We start from the raw sequence: 18084 nt of genomic DNA, 5'->3' as shown, positions 1-18084 counted from the left end.
GTGGTCAGCAGGGTTGCGTTTTACTGAAAAAGCATTCCTTTCTTGACAAAGACAACAGCGTCCTGGTGCTGAAGTGGAAAGCTTGGGTGACCCTTGTCCCTCTCCTTAAACTCAAAGCTGACTGGCTTCTCCTAACAAAATCCCAAACGTTCATGTGTTTTATTCCTGCATCCTTTCAACTAATCAAGTACAGAAGGAGGGTAAAAGAGGTGATTACTATTGGTGAATGCTGGTTTTTCTCTGGACCTCTCACCCAGACCTCCCACCTGGACCTCCTCCATTTTGGAGAAAGGGAACAGAAATCATGAAATAGGTGAACTTAAGAAACAGCAACTTAGGGCCAAGGCAACTGGATTTAGGTACCAGGGAAAAGTCTCACGGGCAGTGACTCTTTGGTGTCTGTGTTAAACCCCAGCATCTGAATTGGAAGTTTTTCCAATTGGTTTTCTGTAACGAAAGAGGTTGTTGTTTCAGTAGTTAGATAAACCCAAGTTCCCCAAATCTACTTGGGAAAACAACCTCACAGTTATAGAAAAAGTTCTGAAACCCAGGCAAAAAGCATATAACCAGCATCATTATGCTGACCAATAATATCAGCATAATGGTGCTTCCAACTATGCAAAATATTGTGGGTAGTTGTTGACAGATAATAATTATGGAGACTCAAATAAGAACAATGCCAATCGATTTGCTTTTTTATTTCTTGGAAGCATCTTTAGTTCCTGGTGTATAAAATTACTTTATCCTTAAATTATAGTCCGTTGGTTTTAAAAGTTCTAACACTTTATGGAACGTATTATAGAATGGCACAGATACCATTGCTATTGCTGTATCTAAATCTTAGGAAAGACTTTGGTGCCTGGATTTTTTTTTTTCTAAACTGGAGAAACTACCTCTATTCCATTTATGCTCGAAAAGCTTGAATAGCTGTATATTTTCAGTGGATGAATTTGACACTCTCTTAATGAACAACTTTAGCAGACTTGGATTCTGACAATTTCTAAACAAGTGGCATTTGCCCTGAGAAGTTCCTGCAGTCCTAAGTCGGTCATTTCATTATACTGGGGGTGTGGCTGGATGCAACTCTATTAATAGCATTCTCTCTAACCCGCTTTCCACAATCAGAGGAATCAAAGAGAGCTTGCCAGTTCCATTGTATGTTGCTTACTAACACCTCAAGGGACACAGAAGTTGATGCTCCTGTACCTCAAGGAGATACTTCTGCTTCAATTGCCAATAATTAGATGAGTTATCCATAAACCTCTGCTCACTGATGACTACTCTTGGAAGCAAAAGCACAGAAAGATATGCAAAAGATAATTCTGTGTAAATAAAGATGCTAAATAAAGAAGGTCAGCAGATTTTTTCAAGTCCTTACAGTGTGGTCCTCAACATATTTTCAGAATCTAGAGCAAAGGCAAAGTGCCTATACTGGTGGCAAATGGAGCCAATCTGTGAATGTATGACAACATATGCTTTTAAAGGAATTGGAGGATGTTAATTTCAACTGACTATACAGGGTCCACATCCCAGTGACCTGTGAGGTAGCTGATCTCCCCCAGTATGACAGTGGGTAGGGAGAGAGTGAATGACTCAGGGCAGTAGTCTAGTAGTTGCTGTGTAGGGAGCCAAAGTAGAGAGATTGTGTTTAGAAGGATAGAAAAAAGAAATGCTGGAAGCCCGTATTGGTGGAGTGTGACTGGGTAAGGCTGAGAAACACTACCACCAGCCAGGGCGAGAGGACTGGCTTCAGAGGAGACAGAGGATCCACAGTTGAAGGATCATCCTCAAGTTGTGGTGTGAAAGGAACCATGCCCAGACCCCTAGATTCTACCAGTGTCTGCAAGGACACCTATGTTTGCCACTTTGTTCTAGAGCAAAGAGCACAGCAGAAAAGGAGCAGATTGATAAACTCCAGAGTCCTGCTGTCTGTTTTCACCAAGGATTTCCCCCACTGGGCAGTGTTGTGTCAGTGAGCCACTTTTATTTGAAGCAAAGGACTTGTAATATACAAGCATATTTAAAGATCTCACTATTTCAGGTACTAGAGGCCACTAGGCCTGGAATTCAAGTGATTCTCGTGCCTCAGACTCCCAAGTAGCTGGGATTACAGGGGCCTGCCACCACGCCCAGCTGATTTTTGTATTTTTAGTAGAGACGGGGTTTTGCCATATTGGCCAGGCTGCTTTCGAACTCCTGACCTCAGATAATCCACCTGTCTCAGCCTCCCAAAGTGCTGGGATTACAGGTGTGAGCCACCACGCCCAGCCTACTGTTCATATTTTATGTTTTCATGGTACTTTATTCTTCAACAGTGCTCTCCTAACCTTGCATCTCTTACCCCTGCCCTGGTCAGAGAGGGGGTTATTTAATCTGCCCTGGGCAACTGGAGACCTGAAGGCCTCAGTCCCTTGGCTCAGTGCTGCCCTGCAGTCACACAGCCTGTTGGTCATGAAGAACCACTCAAACTTGATTTTCAACCTCCCTAACCTAACGCTTTTTCTGTTACTCCACAGCTACCTTCCACGAATTAGTTTGAAGTGCAATGGATAATTCATTGTGTGTTAATTACTCTTCCCTTCCTGTGAGCCCCCATTAGACTCTGTGAAAGATGAACCCTCCTTGAAGCATTTCTTTCCTTTGATTCTAATAAATAAATGGGTTTGGCTGAATTCATGGGAAAGGGTTAGAGGCCTAGTTATAAACTCATAAATGTATTGCCTAGCAACTTAGGAAATGAATTGAATCACTAATCCTGATTTAAGAAGGAGGAAGCAGAAAGCGATCTTGAATTAAAAGTGGAACTTGCAATAGATTTAGCACTAAAGTGTTTCAGATAAATCACCTCAGCCTTCTGTTGATCAATAGCCCAAAGGTTGCTCTAGCAGGGAATTCAGCCTGGAGGACTGCAACTGTTTAGTAACAGACCCTTCTTCAGGTTGAGGGGCGGCGGGGAGGTCTTCCAAGAGGAGACACGGTTTCTGCATTCAGTGCTCAGCTAAGGAGCAGGTTGCATTTTGCCTTCCTGTGCTGACTCCCTCCTCAGTCTTCCCATCTGGCTAAATTAAAAATGGTGCAGTGCCAGGGTTTGTTTTTTGCTTTCATTGTTGTTTTGTTTTTTGAGTTTTTAAAAATTCTTTTGGAATGCCAGTTTTAAACAAGGCCTGTGCTATTTTGGGGGCACAAAATACTTTGGAACATTTGCCTGAACAAGTGCCTGTTGTTTTGGGGTTTTTTTTATGTTGTTGTTTTTTTTTAAGAGACAGGGTCTTGCTCTGTTGCCCGGGCTGGAGTGCAGTGGCGCCACCATGGCTCACTGTAACTTCAAATTCCTGGGCTCAAGTGATCCCCTAACCTCAGCCTCCAGAGCAGCTGAGACTACAGGTATGCACCACCACACCTGGATAATTATTTAAATTTTTTGTAGAGATGGGATCTCGCTATATTTCCTAGGCTGGTCTTAAACTCTTGGCCTCAAGCAATATTTCTGCCTCAGCCTCCCAAAGCACTGGAATTACAGACATGAGTCACTGTGGTGGACCTCCCATTCTTTTTTTATAGCAAATACTCCTAAGAAGCTTGGAGACAAATTAAGGCCATGTTAAGCACCTGTGCTGTTCTCAGCATCACGTGCCCGACAGGGCATCACCAGTTAGCTCTCGGTCTACACTGTTAGCCCCGCCCTGGAGGGAACACTGCAGTCTCCTCACTCAGGAAAAGCCCGGCCTGATGAGGAGATGCAGGAGAAAGGTCCCACCTGTCGGGGCTCAGATTGAAGGCAGTGGCGAGAGGCAGATTTCTAGGCTGCATCACTTCATCACCACATGCCCTTCTCAGAACCACCGTATGAGTTAGCTGGACCCGAGAATCCTGTCCTACCCCTACCAGCAAGACACCTCTTCAGCTGTTTCTCACCGTGATGGAAAACAACAGACAGGAAAAGCCATCTCTCCCTGTTGAAGGGTGCTACGCTGCCAGAATTTCTATCCCCAAGAAGAGGCAGGAGGAGCCCCTCGCCAGTTCTTCTCTTGAGCCTTTTAAAGCTCTAGTCTTCTTAAAACGTGTTTAGAAGTGGAGGCTGATGAACATGTGAGGAGTCCAGTTTTCAGCTGAGGTGCATCACCTGTACCTCTTCGTGACATCACTTTTTAATTTGTGGAAAAGCCACTCATAAATGCATGACAGGAGATGCAAGGAATGTCTTCCTCTTTGGCTTCTTCTCCAAGGAGAAAGTCTACCATCTAGTCTCCATACAGTCTACAACTGTAGTATCCTTGGCCTTGGATTCATCCTGCATGTAGAGAACTGGCTTCACCATTCTGCACAGGTAGACGATGCAGAGTGATGGCAGTATTTCAGTAGTGACATCCCAGGTCCTCACCCCATTCTGGCATTGGCAATATATCACAAAGGTCTGTTCAAAAATATCTGCCTCCATAGGCTATCAATACAAATTCAAGAGCATCTTTTAAGTGCCAATTAGGATGACCACAGTGATCAGTTATTCCTACCTGAATATAGAATATTTTTACTAGCATGAGCTTTCCTTCTAGCTTAGACAATGAGAATAGAGTAGTAGAAGTTTCCACAGTTGGAGAGGAGGCTGATTTTGGAACATGCAGCATCACAGAGATCAGGCCTCCCTGGGCAGCTAAAAGACAGTCCTGGGCTCCTGGGGAATAGAGAACAGGGGGGACTAGGCCAGGCACACACCTGTAATCCCAGCACTCTGGGAGGCTGAAGCAAGTGGATTGCTTGAGCCCCAGAGTTGAGACCAACCTGGGAAACATGGCCAAACCCCGTCTCTACCAAAAAAAAAAAAAAAGCCAGCCTGATGGTGCACACCGCTAGTCCCAACTGCTCAGGAGGCTGAGGTGGGAGATTGCTTGAGCCTGAGAAGTTGCAGTGAGCTGAGATGGTGCCACTGCACTCCAGCCTGGGCAACAGAGCAAGACCCTGTCTCAAAAAAAAAAAAAAAGAGAAAGAGAAGAAGAGGGCTCCAGAAAATTCAGGGGTCAGCAAAGACAGAGAAGGAGAGAGCAGCAAAGATATACTTTTCCTCCTTTGCAACTTGACCCCTGGCCACCGTGCTGCCATGCACCATTGGAAATTGTCAAGAGTGGCATCCCATGAGTTGGCAAGATTCAGGGAGTTCAGTGCAATAAAAATCACAGAGCACTTTTCATTTCCCAAGAAGTGGATCTACCTTGAGATCTTGCAAAAGATCTCCAGAGCACAAAATGCCAACTTAGTAAACTAAGTTGAAGCATCTATTTCCTGTGACAGTGTCTCCTGGACAGGTAAGACCAAATCCACCCAGGTTTCCCAGGGTGCCCCCAATCAAGATAATGGCAGAGACTCCCACAGCACCTCACATTGCACCTTTTTCCCATTTTAACATTCATTTGAAGACTCACCCATCCCTAATTTGGTTTTCTACTTGAAGGAGTGCTATCTGGATGCCAGAAAAGGATCATCACCTTCTAGTTTGAAACTTATCTTGCAATGGAATGTTACTTGTTTATGGGATTCCAATTGCAGTTTGAGTTATTTTTTGACAGAGTACTGCGTGTAATGTCAACACACAAGACCACGGTGAAAAATGTCTTAATTTAATTTTCTTTTGCGAGTTTTAATTCTGTAATTGCCTCCAAACCACTCAGCTTGGTTAAGTGAGGGACATGAAGTACTTGCTGGGGCTGCTGGCAGGGAAGGACACTTTGTAAGCATTTTTAGGCATTGATGGTTGTACACGGAACACTGTATTGCCGACAGGTTTTTTAAGACAGCGCAATTAAAAAGTAATTAGAGTAACTAAAGCATTGAGGGTTTTACATCTGTGACAACTGCAAAAAAAACATAAATGGGATATTATAAGATAAAAAATGATTGCACGATTATGTGAATTTTTTTATTTTTTTCTTTTTAAACACATCTATGTATCAAAAGAAGTTTCTAGCAGGGTTTGCAGCCAAGCTGCCTCGTGGTTATTTTGTGCTTCAGGACAATGGTACTTCAACCTTTCTCCCACCGGGGAAGAAGGCACAAAGAGATGCTAGAGAGGAAAAAACGCGATTCTTGTTAAGCCAGTAAGAGGGAGGTGGAGACGATGAAGGGCATTGCAATGCGTTTCAAAGAGCCTGAGCTCCACAGTCAGACAACCCTAAATTTCAGTCCCACCCCAGCACCTGCTCTGCATAAGGCCCTTAAATTCTTTGAGTACCAGTTGCTTCACCTGTGAAGTAATAAAGGCAGCAACAGCACCACTTCCTAATTATACACAGTGGATGTAGTTAGGAAGGTGTTGTTTATATAGCCACAGGGCCCAGATCAAGCAGGACATCCAAGGCCTGAATGTTGCAGTGTGGTATTTCTCTTATCAGGCCCCTGCACCTTAGTTTCCATGGAGAAGGCACCTTGAGGCTTCCACCTGCCTGCTTCCTTCAGTACCTGCCCTTGCTCTGAGGGAGGAGGAGCAGGACACAAGAACAATGTGCAAGCATGATGGCGAGGGATTTGAAGAGCCTCGTTGGGTCAGATCTCTTCTCACGCGGAGAAAGCGACAGAGGCTCCCTTCCTTACAGAATTAGCAGAAAGCAGTGCTGCACAGCTACAGGTGGACACGGGGAATGGAAAGTCAAATGCTTAGTAATTACTGTTATTTTTTAAAGTGGAGGCCAGACATGGTGACTCACACTTGTAATCCCAGCACTTTGGGAGGCTGAGGCAGGCAGATCACCTGAGGTCAGGAGTTCAGGACCAGCCTGGCCAACATGGTGTAAACCCCGTCTCTACTAAAAATACAAAAATTAGCCAGGTGTGGTGGCATGCGCCTGTAGTCTCAGCTACTCGGGAGGCTGAGGCAGGAGAATTGCTTGAATCTGGGAGTGGGAGGCTGCAGTGAGCCAAGATTGCACCACTGTACTCCAGGGGCAACAGAGCGAGACTCTTGTCTCAAAAAAGAAAAAAGTGGCCGCCATCCAGACTGCTTCCATGCACAGCACCTGGTGAGAACTGCAGCTCCAGGATATGACTCTGTTAGGTTGTTTTTAATTAAATGAAAATATTTCTTCCAGATCTGGCATTCATTTACCCACAGATAATACAGTGGACCACTTTGAGTGTTGCTAGTCTAGAACACTCCAGAAGGAAGGAAAGCAACTGTTTCCCAGGTTACTTGTCTTGGTTGTCAAATATGCTAGTTTGCAGAGGAAAACTATGATCATTTATGTCATTTCTTCCAGAACATAATTGCTGAGCATGAAATTCGTAATATCTCCTGTGCTGCCCAGGACCCAGAAGACCTCTCAACATTTGCCTATATCACAAAAGATTTGAAGTCCAATCACCACTACTGTCACGTGTTTACTGCCTTCGATGTGGTGAGTACCTGCCCCCTTTCAACAGATTAAAGACTTTCCAAAATGGGCCTGGACTGTGTTGAAAGCCCAACTTATAGTTAACATGCTAGCTTGGCTTGTTTACCCGGTATTAAGATACATACCAAGTGTATTTGTTTGCTAGGGCTGCCATAACAAAGTACCACAAACCGAGGGGCTTAAACAGCAGAAATTCATTTTCTCACAGCTTCTGGGGGCTAGAAGGGCAAAACCAATGTGTCGGCAGGTTTGGTTTCTTCTGAGGCCTCTCTCCCTGCCTTGCAGATGGCTGCTGATATGGTTTGGCTGTGTCCTCACCCAAATCTCACCTTGAATTGTAGCTCCCATAATTCCCACATGTCATGGAAGGGACCCGGTGGGAGGTAATTGAATCATGGGGGTGGGTCTTTCCTGTACTGTTCTCGTGATAGTGAGTAAGTGTCACAAGATCTGATGGTTTTATAAATGGGAGTTCCCCTGCCCAAGCTCTCACTTGCCTGCTGCCATGTAAGACGTGGCTTTGCTCCTCATTCACCTTTTGCCATAATTGTGAAGCCTCCCCAGCCATGTGGAACTGTGAGTCAATTAAACCCCTTTCCTTTATAAATTACTTAGTCTTGGGTATGTCTTTATTAGCAGCACGAGAACAGACTAATACAGCTGCCTGCTTGCTGTGTCCTCACGTTGCCTTTCCTCTGTGCTTGGATGTCTGGGTCCAAATTTCCTCTTCTTGTGAGGACACCAGTCAGATTGCATCAGGGCCCCCCCCAATGACCTCACTGTAACTGAATCACCACTTTCAGGGCACTATCTTCAAATACAGCCACATTCTGAGATACTGCGTGTTAAGCCTTCAACATATGAATTTTGAGTGGGTCACAGTTCCACTCATAACACCAAGTACATTTTGGCAGACTAGGCTCTTCAGAGAGTTTTCAATATTTTCATTCTTCCATTCAACTTAGAACACCAACCCTACCTAGTATCTCAACTGCCATTACTCAACTACTAATTTCACTTTTCAGACTTGAGAAATTCCTTTGTTTCTCTGGTACCAAAACATAGTAAAGGTCTTACAGCCCCCTTGTCCCTCACTATGTCTGTCGGTTTCTCTAGTAGCCATTTCTAAGTACTAGGGCATAATAGGTGTGTTTGCCTCACACAAATCTGCAGTCTTCTATATTGAATAGGAGTCACATTAGATACCTACAGGTGGTAATTGGGAACTCCAAGGTTTGGCCCATATGCTCATTCAGAAATTAGTCTTGGCCGGGTGCAGTGGCTCACACCTGAAATACCAGCACTTTTAGAGGCTGAGGTGGGCAGATCACTTGAGTTCAGGAGTTGAAGACCAGCCTGAGGGACATGATGAAACCCCATCTCAACAAAAATGCAAAAGAAAAAAAAAAAAATTAGCACATGCCTGTAGTACCAGCTAACTGAGAGGCTGAGGTGGGAGGATCACCTGAGCCTGGGAGGTCGAGGCTACAGTAAGCTCTGATCATACCACTGCACTCTAGTCCAGGTGACAGAGAGACCCTGTCTCAATTTTTTAAAAAAGTTACTCTTGGCCAGGCACAGCTCATGCCTGTAATCCCAGTACTTTGGGAGACCAAGTTGAGAGGACCACTTGAGTTCAGGCGTTCAAGACCAGCCTGGGCAACATAGTGAGACTTTGTCTCTAGTAAAAGAAAAAAAAAAATTAGTCAGGTGTGGTGGGGCACACCTGTAGTCCCAGTTGCTCAGGAGGCTGATGAGAGAATCCCTTGAGCCCAGGAGATTGAGGCTTCACTGAGCTATGATCGTGCCACTGCACTCCAGCCTGGGCTAAAAAATAAAAATAAAAATAAAAAGTCTTGTAATGACATCCTTACAGGATTGCACCACTTCCACTTATAGCCATACTTGTCATTAAACCTAAAAGACTAGCTCATATATTACTAACTTGGAAAATGAAAACAATGAAAAGAAACAACAAATGTTTCTTTAAGATTGATAAGCCCTTGAGGTGGTACAAATTGCTTGAGGATATCTCTGATATAGTATATTTATAATCAGAAGAATTTGAAAACGCCACTCAAGTTTGATGATTCTGCTCTGCTCACTGGGTTTGAAATATACATATTTAAAGAATCAGGAATCACCTATTAATATATTCATGAGAGGCCAGCCCCCAGTTCAATGTCATCAGTAGAAGACTGCCTGAAGCAACATTTTCCGTTCTGATGAACACCTATGGGCCGAGGCCAACTGTAATCCAAAATTTATACCAGCCTAAGGTCCGTGAGTCAGGCAGCTCATGCTCAGAGCATTTGTATCGTGCTACATGCTCCTCACCCCTTTTGATTTTTAAACATTGAAACTGGGAAAGGATGATCATGGGCCTTTAAAAAGAAAAAAATCCCTTCCATTTGCGGAGGCTTGAGGAGAGTAATATAAAAGTAGTATGTGGTAACAGTAAAGACTGCAAAGCAACGCCCTGCAAGGCTACTCTAAATATCTCAGGAAGCGTTTGTTTGCATGGGATTAAAGTGTTGATTAAAGCCATTTCATTCAGGGTTTACAAGGATGTGCAGTGTTAGGTTTCTGGTGCCTTAAACATAACTTGCAGTTCTTGTAAAATGTGATTGTTTCTTTATACAGTCAGATATCCTGTTCATATCTATTTTGGTTTATGTGAAACACTTTTCTCTATAGGGGTTGGACTGATGTCATGGAAAGAACGGAATACCAAAGTTCACATCCCAAATCAGCTATCTGTCTACTCCCTGGTCTTAGAGAAGTTGCTGGACTTTTCTGAGTCCCAATTTTCATAGCTAGAGAACAGAGACAAGAGTTTCTACCTTGCAGGTTTTTGCCAGGAGTGAAATGAAAGAACATATGTAGAGTGCTTCATAAATAACAGGTGTTCAGCATTTGTTCCTTCACCTCCTCCCTCTCCCTGCCTGCTGACATCAGTTAACAGCCTGACCCTTTTTCTGCTAAAAGACATAAGATAGGTTTGTCAGATGTGTATTTATCTTCCAAAGTTCTCCTACTGCCATTATGAAAGGATTGAAAAAGTGGAAGCAATAAATAAACATTAAAATAGAAATAGCAAGCCGGGCGCGGTGGCTCAAGCCTGTAATCCCAGCACTTTGGGAGGCCAAGGTGGGTGGATCACGAAGTCAGGAGATCGAGACCATCCTGGCTAACACGGTGAAACCCCATCTCTACTAAAAATACAAAAAATTAGCCGGGTGCGGTGGTGGGCGCCTGTAGTCCCAGCTACTCAGGAGGCTGAGGCAGGAGAATGACGTGAACCCAGGAGGTGGAGTTTGCAGTGAGCCGAGATTGCGCAACTGCACTCCAGCCTGGGCGACAGAGCGAGACTCTGTCTCAAAAAAAAAAAAAAAAAAGTAGAAACAGCAGAAAGAAAACATTGACTCCCCAAACCTTGCTGCCTCTAGACCGTGTTTGCGTTGAACATCAACATGAATATTCTGATACTTTTCAGGATCAATGCCACCTTTTTCCTAAGTATTACAGCATTTCTTTCAATAAAATTGGTTTTTAAGGTAATACATAATTTGCCTTCATCAGAGTATCTAAAGCATTTTTCCACATCAAACTAAAATGGGTTTCTGTGGACTGTCTGCCCCCTTGAGTTTATTAGCTATATGTATAAATATATGTGACACCAGAATACTGAGGTGAAATGTTGGGGGAAGAAATAGTCGACTGTTTCGTTTTATGATGAACATCATATCCCCCATACACTTGGAAAAACATGTAGAGAATTGCTTCAACATTTATCTTTTCATCCAGATGTTTGATTTAATATAGACATTACTAGCTTAGGATTCTCATATCAGTTCCAAAGGACTTTCATCTTACACAGATCCTCCATTTTAATCTTCTCTAGGTGAACACAGTTTGTCAAACCTCAAAATTAGTAACAAAGGCCACCAGCCTTAACCTGAGACTTTGAGCAATTCTGAGATGCAACAAGCTTCACTTGCACTAAAAAAAGCTTCTTTGAGCATGGATTTTGTATCTTTATGTAGGGCAGTTCAATACCAGTCCAGTCTTGAAGGCTTAAAATGCTTTTGATAAGAATCAGTCCCCTGGGCTGCCCCAAATGGCAAAAAAAAAAAAAAAAAAAAACAACAACAACTAAAGAATAACCTATAATACCTCAAATACACATTTAACCTTTTAGCTGAATAAGTATGTATACATTTTTAATTGTGAAGTTACTGCTTTTTTGACCTTAAAGACCTCTTATGGGTCACGTGTTTTTATGTACTGTTATCACATATCCTATGTTTTTATCTGATATCATCAAGAAAATTCAGTGATGTTTAGGAAGTTTCCAGTTTATGGACAGTTAGATTTGAAGTTCAGAGCATTTTCTCATAGAAACTGTAGTCCGGGAAAGTAGGCCTGCAGCCCCCCCCACAGAAGCTAGGATGTGAGCTTAACATAGTTTATGTACTGTGGGACTCTGTGGGGCCTTGAATGTGCTCAGATACGAGCAGGGGGTGGAGCATGTGGGGCTTCTCAAGCTTATTTGACCATGGTAGCCTTTTTTTTTTTTCTTTTTTGAGACAGAGTCTCACTCTATTGCCCAGGCTGGAGTGCAGGCTGGAGTGCAGTGGCGCGATCTCAGCTCACTGCAAGCTCCGCCTCCCGGGTTCATGCCATCCTCCTGCCTCAGCCTCCCGAGTAGCTGGGACTACAGGCTTATGCTGCCACGCCCGGCTACTTTTTTGTATTTTGAGTAGAGATGAGGTTTCACCATGTTAGCCAGGATGGTCTCGATCTCCCGACCTTGTGATCCACCCACCTCGGCCTCCCAAAGTGCTGGGATTACAGACGGAAGCCACTGCACCCAGTTTTTTTTTTTTTTTTTTTTTTTTGGAGAGCACCCCACAGGGGTAGCCTTCTGCAGAACACATTTTGGAAAATGTTACATTTGATGATCTCTAAGCCTGTTTTTGTTGCTTGGAATCTACCATAAATTCAGCTTGTGATATTTTTGGTTTTAAATGATGGGGAGATGAAAATAAAAAGACTAGAGCAAAACAGAATTAGGGTTGTCAAGAAAAAAGCCAGTATATACCCACAGGCAAGCACCAAGCCTTTTCTGTATTCTGGAGTCTACACTCCCGTTATTGTCGGAGCTGATTTCTAATCACAAAGCTAACTTGCTAGGCCTGGAACACATCTCACCCACTGTAGAACCAAAGCTTCCCCTAACTTCACCTTCTAGGCAGTGAGAACTTGGGGAAGAGGGAACCATAGGGTGAGCAGAAAAGAAGGATGTGTTATGAGACTAGGAGTTGTGAGAGTTAAAAATGGACTCAGCTTTTCTCTCCTCTGCTCTTAAATGAGTGGAGAGAATTCTACACAAATGGAATGCAAGAGAGGGAACGGGTATTTCAGTGGCCACCAGATCCCAAGGCTGAAGTGATGGTCCTCAGAAGGCCACTATAGGTGAGAGAGAGAGACAACCAAGGTAATTTCAAAACTGTTGTCTTCTGTTTTATTTTATTTGCCAGTTATTCTAGATTTCTCAGTAACAGAGAGTTGACATAGGTCAACATAGAAAGATTTTGATGCATTCTCCATAAGAGTATCAGATTTGTATCAAATATCTGAGAAGAGCCTCATTCAATAGTTTTAAATGTTGAAAGGTGTTATTTCTTTTTAATAGCATTAAAAGCCACGGCTTTGCCGCCAGACCCTTGCTAATTCTCACTCCTCTGTAAAGAATATGTTTGCAGTCTTTGATATTTTTAACCATGCTCATTTTTCGCTTGCAACTCCCAAATCCTGTGCTCCTCGGTGTGCAGCACATGGCAAGGCTGAGACGGCCTCAGGAGTGCGTAGAGAATGTTGAAGACATGGTGCAGGGTGGGCGGGACGTGTGGGAGACGGAGCTCCCTCTTCCCTGTGCTTTCTTGGCTGAACGTGGGCCATGCGAGGATCTAAGCTGGAGAAACAGAAGTGACAAAACGCAGGAAAACATGGTCAGCCGACTGTGTGATCACCTTCTGTAGTACTCTCCCATCCATATGCACGAAGCCAGCCAAAGTGTGGGGCAAGGAAAACACTAGCATCCACCACGTGGTCATGATCAGTGATACCAACACCACTTCCAACTTTGGCTCTGCTATGAGTTTGCTTGTTGATTTTCTCATCAGTTTAATAAAATTTAAATTCCTGGCTGGGCACAGTGGCTCATGCCTGTAATCCCCAGCACTTTGGGAGGCTGAGGTGGGAGGATCACTTGAGTCCAGGAGTTCAAGACCAGCCTGGGCAACATAGGGCAACCCTATGTCTGCAACAAAAAAAAATTAATAAATAGCCCGGCATGGTGGCAGACACCTATAGTGCCAGCTACTCAGGAGGCTGAGGTGGGAGGATCGCTTGGGCCTGGGAGGCACTGAGCTGTGATTGCATCACTGCACTCCAGCCTAGGCAACAGAGCAAGACTCTGTCAGAAAAAAAAAAAGAAAGAAAGAAAGAAAAAGAAAAATGTAAATTCTTGAGCACTTTCTTAAATGCCAAGATTACTTCCATGGAGTAGTTTGAGGTCCCTGAAGAAAAATATGTATGGCTTATGTTGCAGAGATTGTCCCACAAAGTGAGAACTTAAAGATGCAACAGAATTCTTGCTGTTGTTGATGTTAGTTCACCTCTGACAACTGAATTAGTATCATGGAGGCAGGTGATCTCTCTCATTCTGTTTCTCATTTTCTCCACCTGAAAATAGCCTTCAACGTATTTGACTGTGATACTGTGAAAAGAAATGGCAATATAAGAAAATGTCACAGTGCATAGAGCCCTTAAAAATTGAACTCAAACACTTTCCCTGGTTACTCTTCCACACACAAAGTGGCAACCTACAGGTAAAGTAGAAGCATTTCCCTGGCCCTGTCCAGCCAGCTGAAACTCATCAGCAAGTCAGCTGCAGGAAGGACGCAGCTCGTAAGAGTAGCAAATGGCCCTGATGGAATAAAAAAGACAGCATCCCATCCCAATGGTCCTTCTACGCTAACACCACCACCTCCCAAAAAAGAATAGATAAGTTAACAGTGCTGGGTTTCATTTATCCATATCTCCTCTCCATTGGCATAAATCACTGAGAACTAACCAGGCCACAAAGACAAAGGTGGTTGGATATTCAGAGATTAATAATCTTTATTTCTTCTCATCCCTATTTTGGGGGTGGGGAGACAAAGTTATCAGTGCCTTAAATTGATCCCATTTTTTTGTAAAGTTAGAAACCAGACATTCTGAAATGGTTTTCACAGATTGCTTTGCAGCATTTATACATGTATTTGTTGTACCCCCCACTTCTAAATAACTGTCAGTCAAGTGTCATGTTCAGGGGGTGGCCTTTAGAATCAGTCCGATTTTGAATCACAGATCTGTGCTCTTAGCCTCATAGTTTGGGCGAGAATGCCACAGGCCAGCCACAGTGGTTCATGCCTGTAATCCCAGCATTTGGGAAGCCAAGGGGGGCGGATCACCTGAGGTCTGGAGTCCCAGACTAGCCTGGCCAACATGGTAAAACCCTGTCTCTACTAAAGATACAAAAATTAGCCAGGCATGGTGGTGCACACCTGTAATCCCAGCTATTCAGGAGGCTGAGGCAGGAGAATCCATTGAACCTAAGACTGAGACAGGAGAATCGCTCGAACCTGGGAGGCGGAGGTTACAGTGAGCAGAGATCACACCACTGCACTCTAGCCTGGGAGACAGGATGAGACTCTGTTTCAAAAAAAAAAAAAAAAGGCCAGGCGCAGTGGCTCACGCCTGTAATGTCAGCACTTTGGGAGGCCGAGGTGGGTGGATCTCTTGAGCTCAGGAGTTCAAGACCGGCCAGGCCAGCATGGTGAAACCCCATCTCTACTAAAAATACAAAAATTAGCCAGGCGTGGTGGTACATACCTGTAATCCCAGCTACTTAGGAGGCTGAGGCATGAGGATCACTTGAACCAGGAGGTGGAGGTTGCAGTGAGCCAAGATGGCACCGCTGCAATCCAGCCTGGATGACAGAGTGAGACTCTGACTCAAAAAATAAAAAAGAATGCCTCTAATCATCAGTTTCCTAATCTGTAAAATAGAGATTTTAATAGGATACCTCCTATGGTGATTGCAAGGATTAAACAAGGTGGTGACACATACACATTTCCAGCACATGGTGTCCAATAACTCTTAGCGGCTGAGGACACGGGGAGTAGCAGAAGCAGTTAATAGGGATGATTATATTCTTGTCAGACCCTGTGTGAGGATTTTTGTCCCAGTTTTTGGTTCACGACATACGTTTGTTGCTGCGTTCTTCCACATCTGAGGACAAAGGTCAGATTCCATATAAAATGCATTCCTGTGTTGATAGAGTGCCTGCCATGCGTTAGACACACATCCCTGCTCTCCAGGAGCTCATGGTCCAGCAGGAGATGAAGGGACACAAGCAACTAGTTACAACAAAATCAGATCCATGCCACCCGGGCAGTGCACCAGCAGCCAGCAGGGTGGGCTCTCCAAAAGGAGGGACGTGCAAGTTGGAAGCCTAACGTTTAGTCTGTGTGAACACGTGGTCAGTGTGGAGGCATGGCAACTCATTCAATTTAGAATAGTGAACTCGGGGTATCAGGTAGGCACCTACAATAAGTAAAGGAGAAGCCATTTATATTTACTGTGCTGACTATACCAAGGAAACAGGCATATCCATTTGAGAAAGATTTAAACAACAAGGGTTCAAATTTGAAAGGTTTGAATCTGGTGAGTGACCCATGTCCAGGGCCTCACAAGTTAGTGAAGAGGCCAGGCACGGTGGCTCACACCTGTAATCCCAGCACTTCAGGAGGCCGAGGCAGGTGGATCGCTTGAGGTCAGGAGTTCGTGACCAGCCTGGCCAAAATGGTGAAACCCTATCTCTACTAAAATGCAAAAAATTAGCCAGGTGTGGTAGCAGGCACTTGTAATCCCAGCTACTCAGGAGGCTAAGGCTGGAGAATTGCTTGAACCCAGGAGGCGAAGGTTGCAGTGAGCCGAAATTGTGCCACTGCACTCCAGCCCGGGTGACGTAGTGAAACCCTGTCTTGAAAAAAACAAAAAGTTAGTGAAGAGTTCCCTACAGCTTCCACTGGAGCTTTTACTTTTGAGGAGCAGGGGAGAGGTTGAAGTCTGGCATTTCTTCCTCCTATACCGCCTTTCCACAAACCCTGGCCAAGTCACAGGATAAAGATTGCATGTTTCTTCCTCCTAGGCAGGCCAGTCCCTCTGGATGGATGTGACAGGGCTGCTGGCCAGCCACCTTGGGCTGTGGTTCCATGAAGACAGGTGACCAGTGTGTCGGGCTGCAGTGCATGCCATCCGCAGAGAACCTGGAATGCTATTAATATAAGAAAGCAAGTCATGGTTTAACAAAGCAGGGCCCAATCTCCTGTACTTGGGGTGAGGCGTAAAGTTAAACCTCAGCAGATACAGTGGAATGCTCGCCCCCTTTAAAAATCTGGTTTTTGAAGAACGTGTAATGGCATGTGAAGACCAACTATGAGATAATGCTGTACGAAAAAGCAACTTATGAGACTGCATATAAAGTATGATTATGATTTTAGACTCAAAGTATTCTAGTTTTTAAATTCATATTTAAATATTCATATGGGAAATGGAAGTATTTGGGTGTATATACAAATATAAAAAGAAAATGCACCAAAATGTTAGCAATAACCATATCCCAACAGTGGAGTTTCATAGCTGAATTTTATTTTCTCCTTTATTCTTTGTATTTTCAAAATTTTCTTCATCTGCCCCTGTTATAATTAGGGAGCTAAAGGAATCTCGTGGCTCTTTTAGTTAGCCAAAATTAGCCCTAAAGAAGCTACCTGCATTTTGGCCAGTTGATTTGTCATCTTGGCCCAGATAGACATCTTAGCAGAATTGCTAATATTTCTTTCTAAATGCTAAAGGCTATGATTGGGCACTATTTATTTCTATACCATCTATGAAGACTCATTTCTGGCTGGTACTTGAGAGAACTAACTATAGGTAGAGCTAAAGAGATGTCAATGAAGTCTGTGACTTTGCCTAGAATATTCTCGAAGTTATTTTTGCCTTAGGACGTGGGTGAAGCAACTTGTAGACCAGGCTTACCCCAGGTCTTAAAAAAACAAGTACCAGGCCGGGCGCGGTGGCTCACGCCTGTAATCCCAGCACTTTGGGAGGCCGAGGCGGGCGGATCACAAGGTCAGGAGATCGAGACCATGGTGAAACCCTGTCTCTACTAAAAATAGAAAAAAAATTAGCCGGGCGCAGTGGTGGGCACCTGTAGTCCCAGCTACTCGGGAGGCTGAGGCAGGAGAATGGCGTGAACCCGGGAGGCGGAGCTTGCAGTGAGCCGAGATTGCGCCACTGCACTCCAGCCTGGGAAACGAAGCGAGACTCCGTCTCAAAAAAAAAAAAAAAAAAAAAAAAAAAACAAGTACCAGCAAAATATAGCCTAAAAGAAATGTCGCTTCTTTCTGGAGACCCCACTGAGAACCCAGATTGAAAAAAAAGGTCTTGTGTCGTCAGGCCCCCTGTGGCATTATCTGCACTTGTCTAGCTTTTGTTCTTCAGGTCTGCCTGTGGGAGAGAAGATGGAAGGAAGGAATTGGCTCTGGCCATCCATATTCCCCCTTTTCTTAATCTTAAGGTGCAAGTTCACTTC

General features: G+C 44.1%; 1 protein-coding gene across 13 annotated transcripts in view; it reads left to right on the top strand.

The window, feature by feature from the left end:
* Positions 1-18084, top strand: part of ANKS1B (ankyrin repeat and sterile alpha motif domain containing 1B) — a 1279773-nt gene that overhangs the window by 1234344 nt on the left and 27345 nt on the right. For all 13 annotated transcript variants that reach the window (XM_037987423.2, XM_008004353.3, XM_037987370.2 and 10 more), the window contains one exon: positions 7245-7382. In XM_037987423.2, coding sequence (XP_037843351.1) covers positions 7245-7382 — 138 coding nt within the window. The remainder of the gene's footprint in view (positions 1-7244; positions 7383-18084) is intronic.

This window comes from Chlorocebus sabaeus, chromosome 11 (assembly GCF_047675955.1).
Source record: "Chlorocebus sabaeus isolate Y175 chromosome 11, mChlSab1.0.hap1, whole genome shotgun sequence".
Classification (NCBI taxonomy): Eukaryota; Metazoa; Chordata; class Mammalia; order Primates; family Cercopithecidae; genus Chlorocebus; species Chlorocebus sabaeus.
The sequence above is the reverse complement of the archived record's forward strand: the minus strand, read 5'-3'. Positions and strand labels throughout refer to the sequence as shown.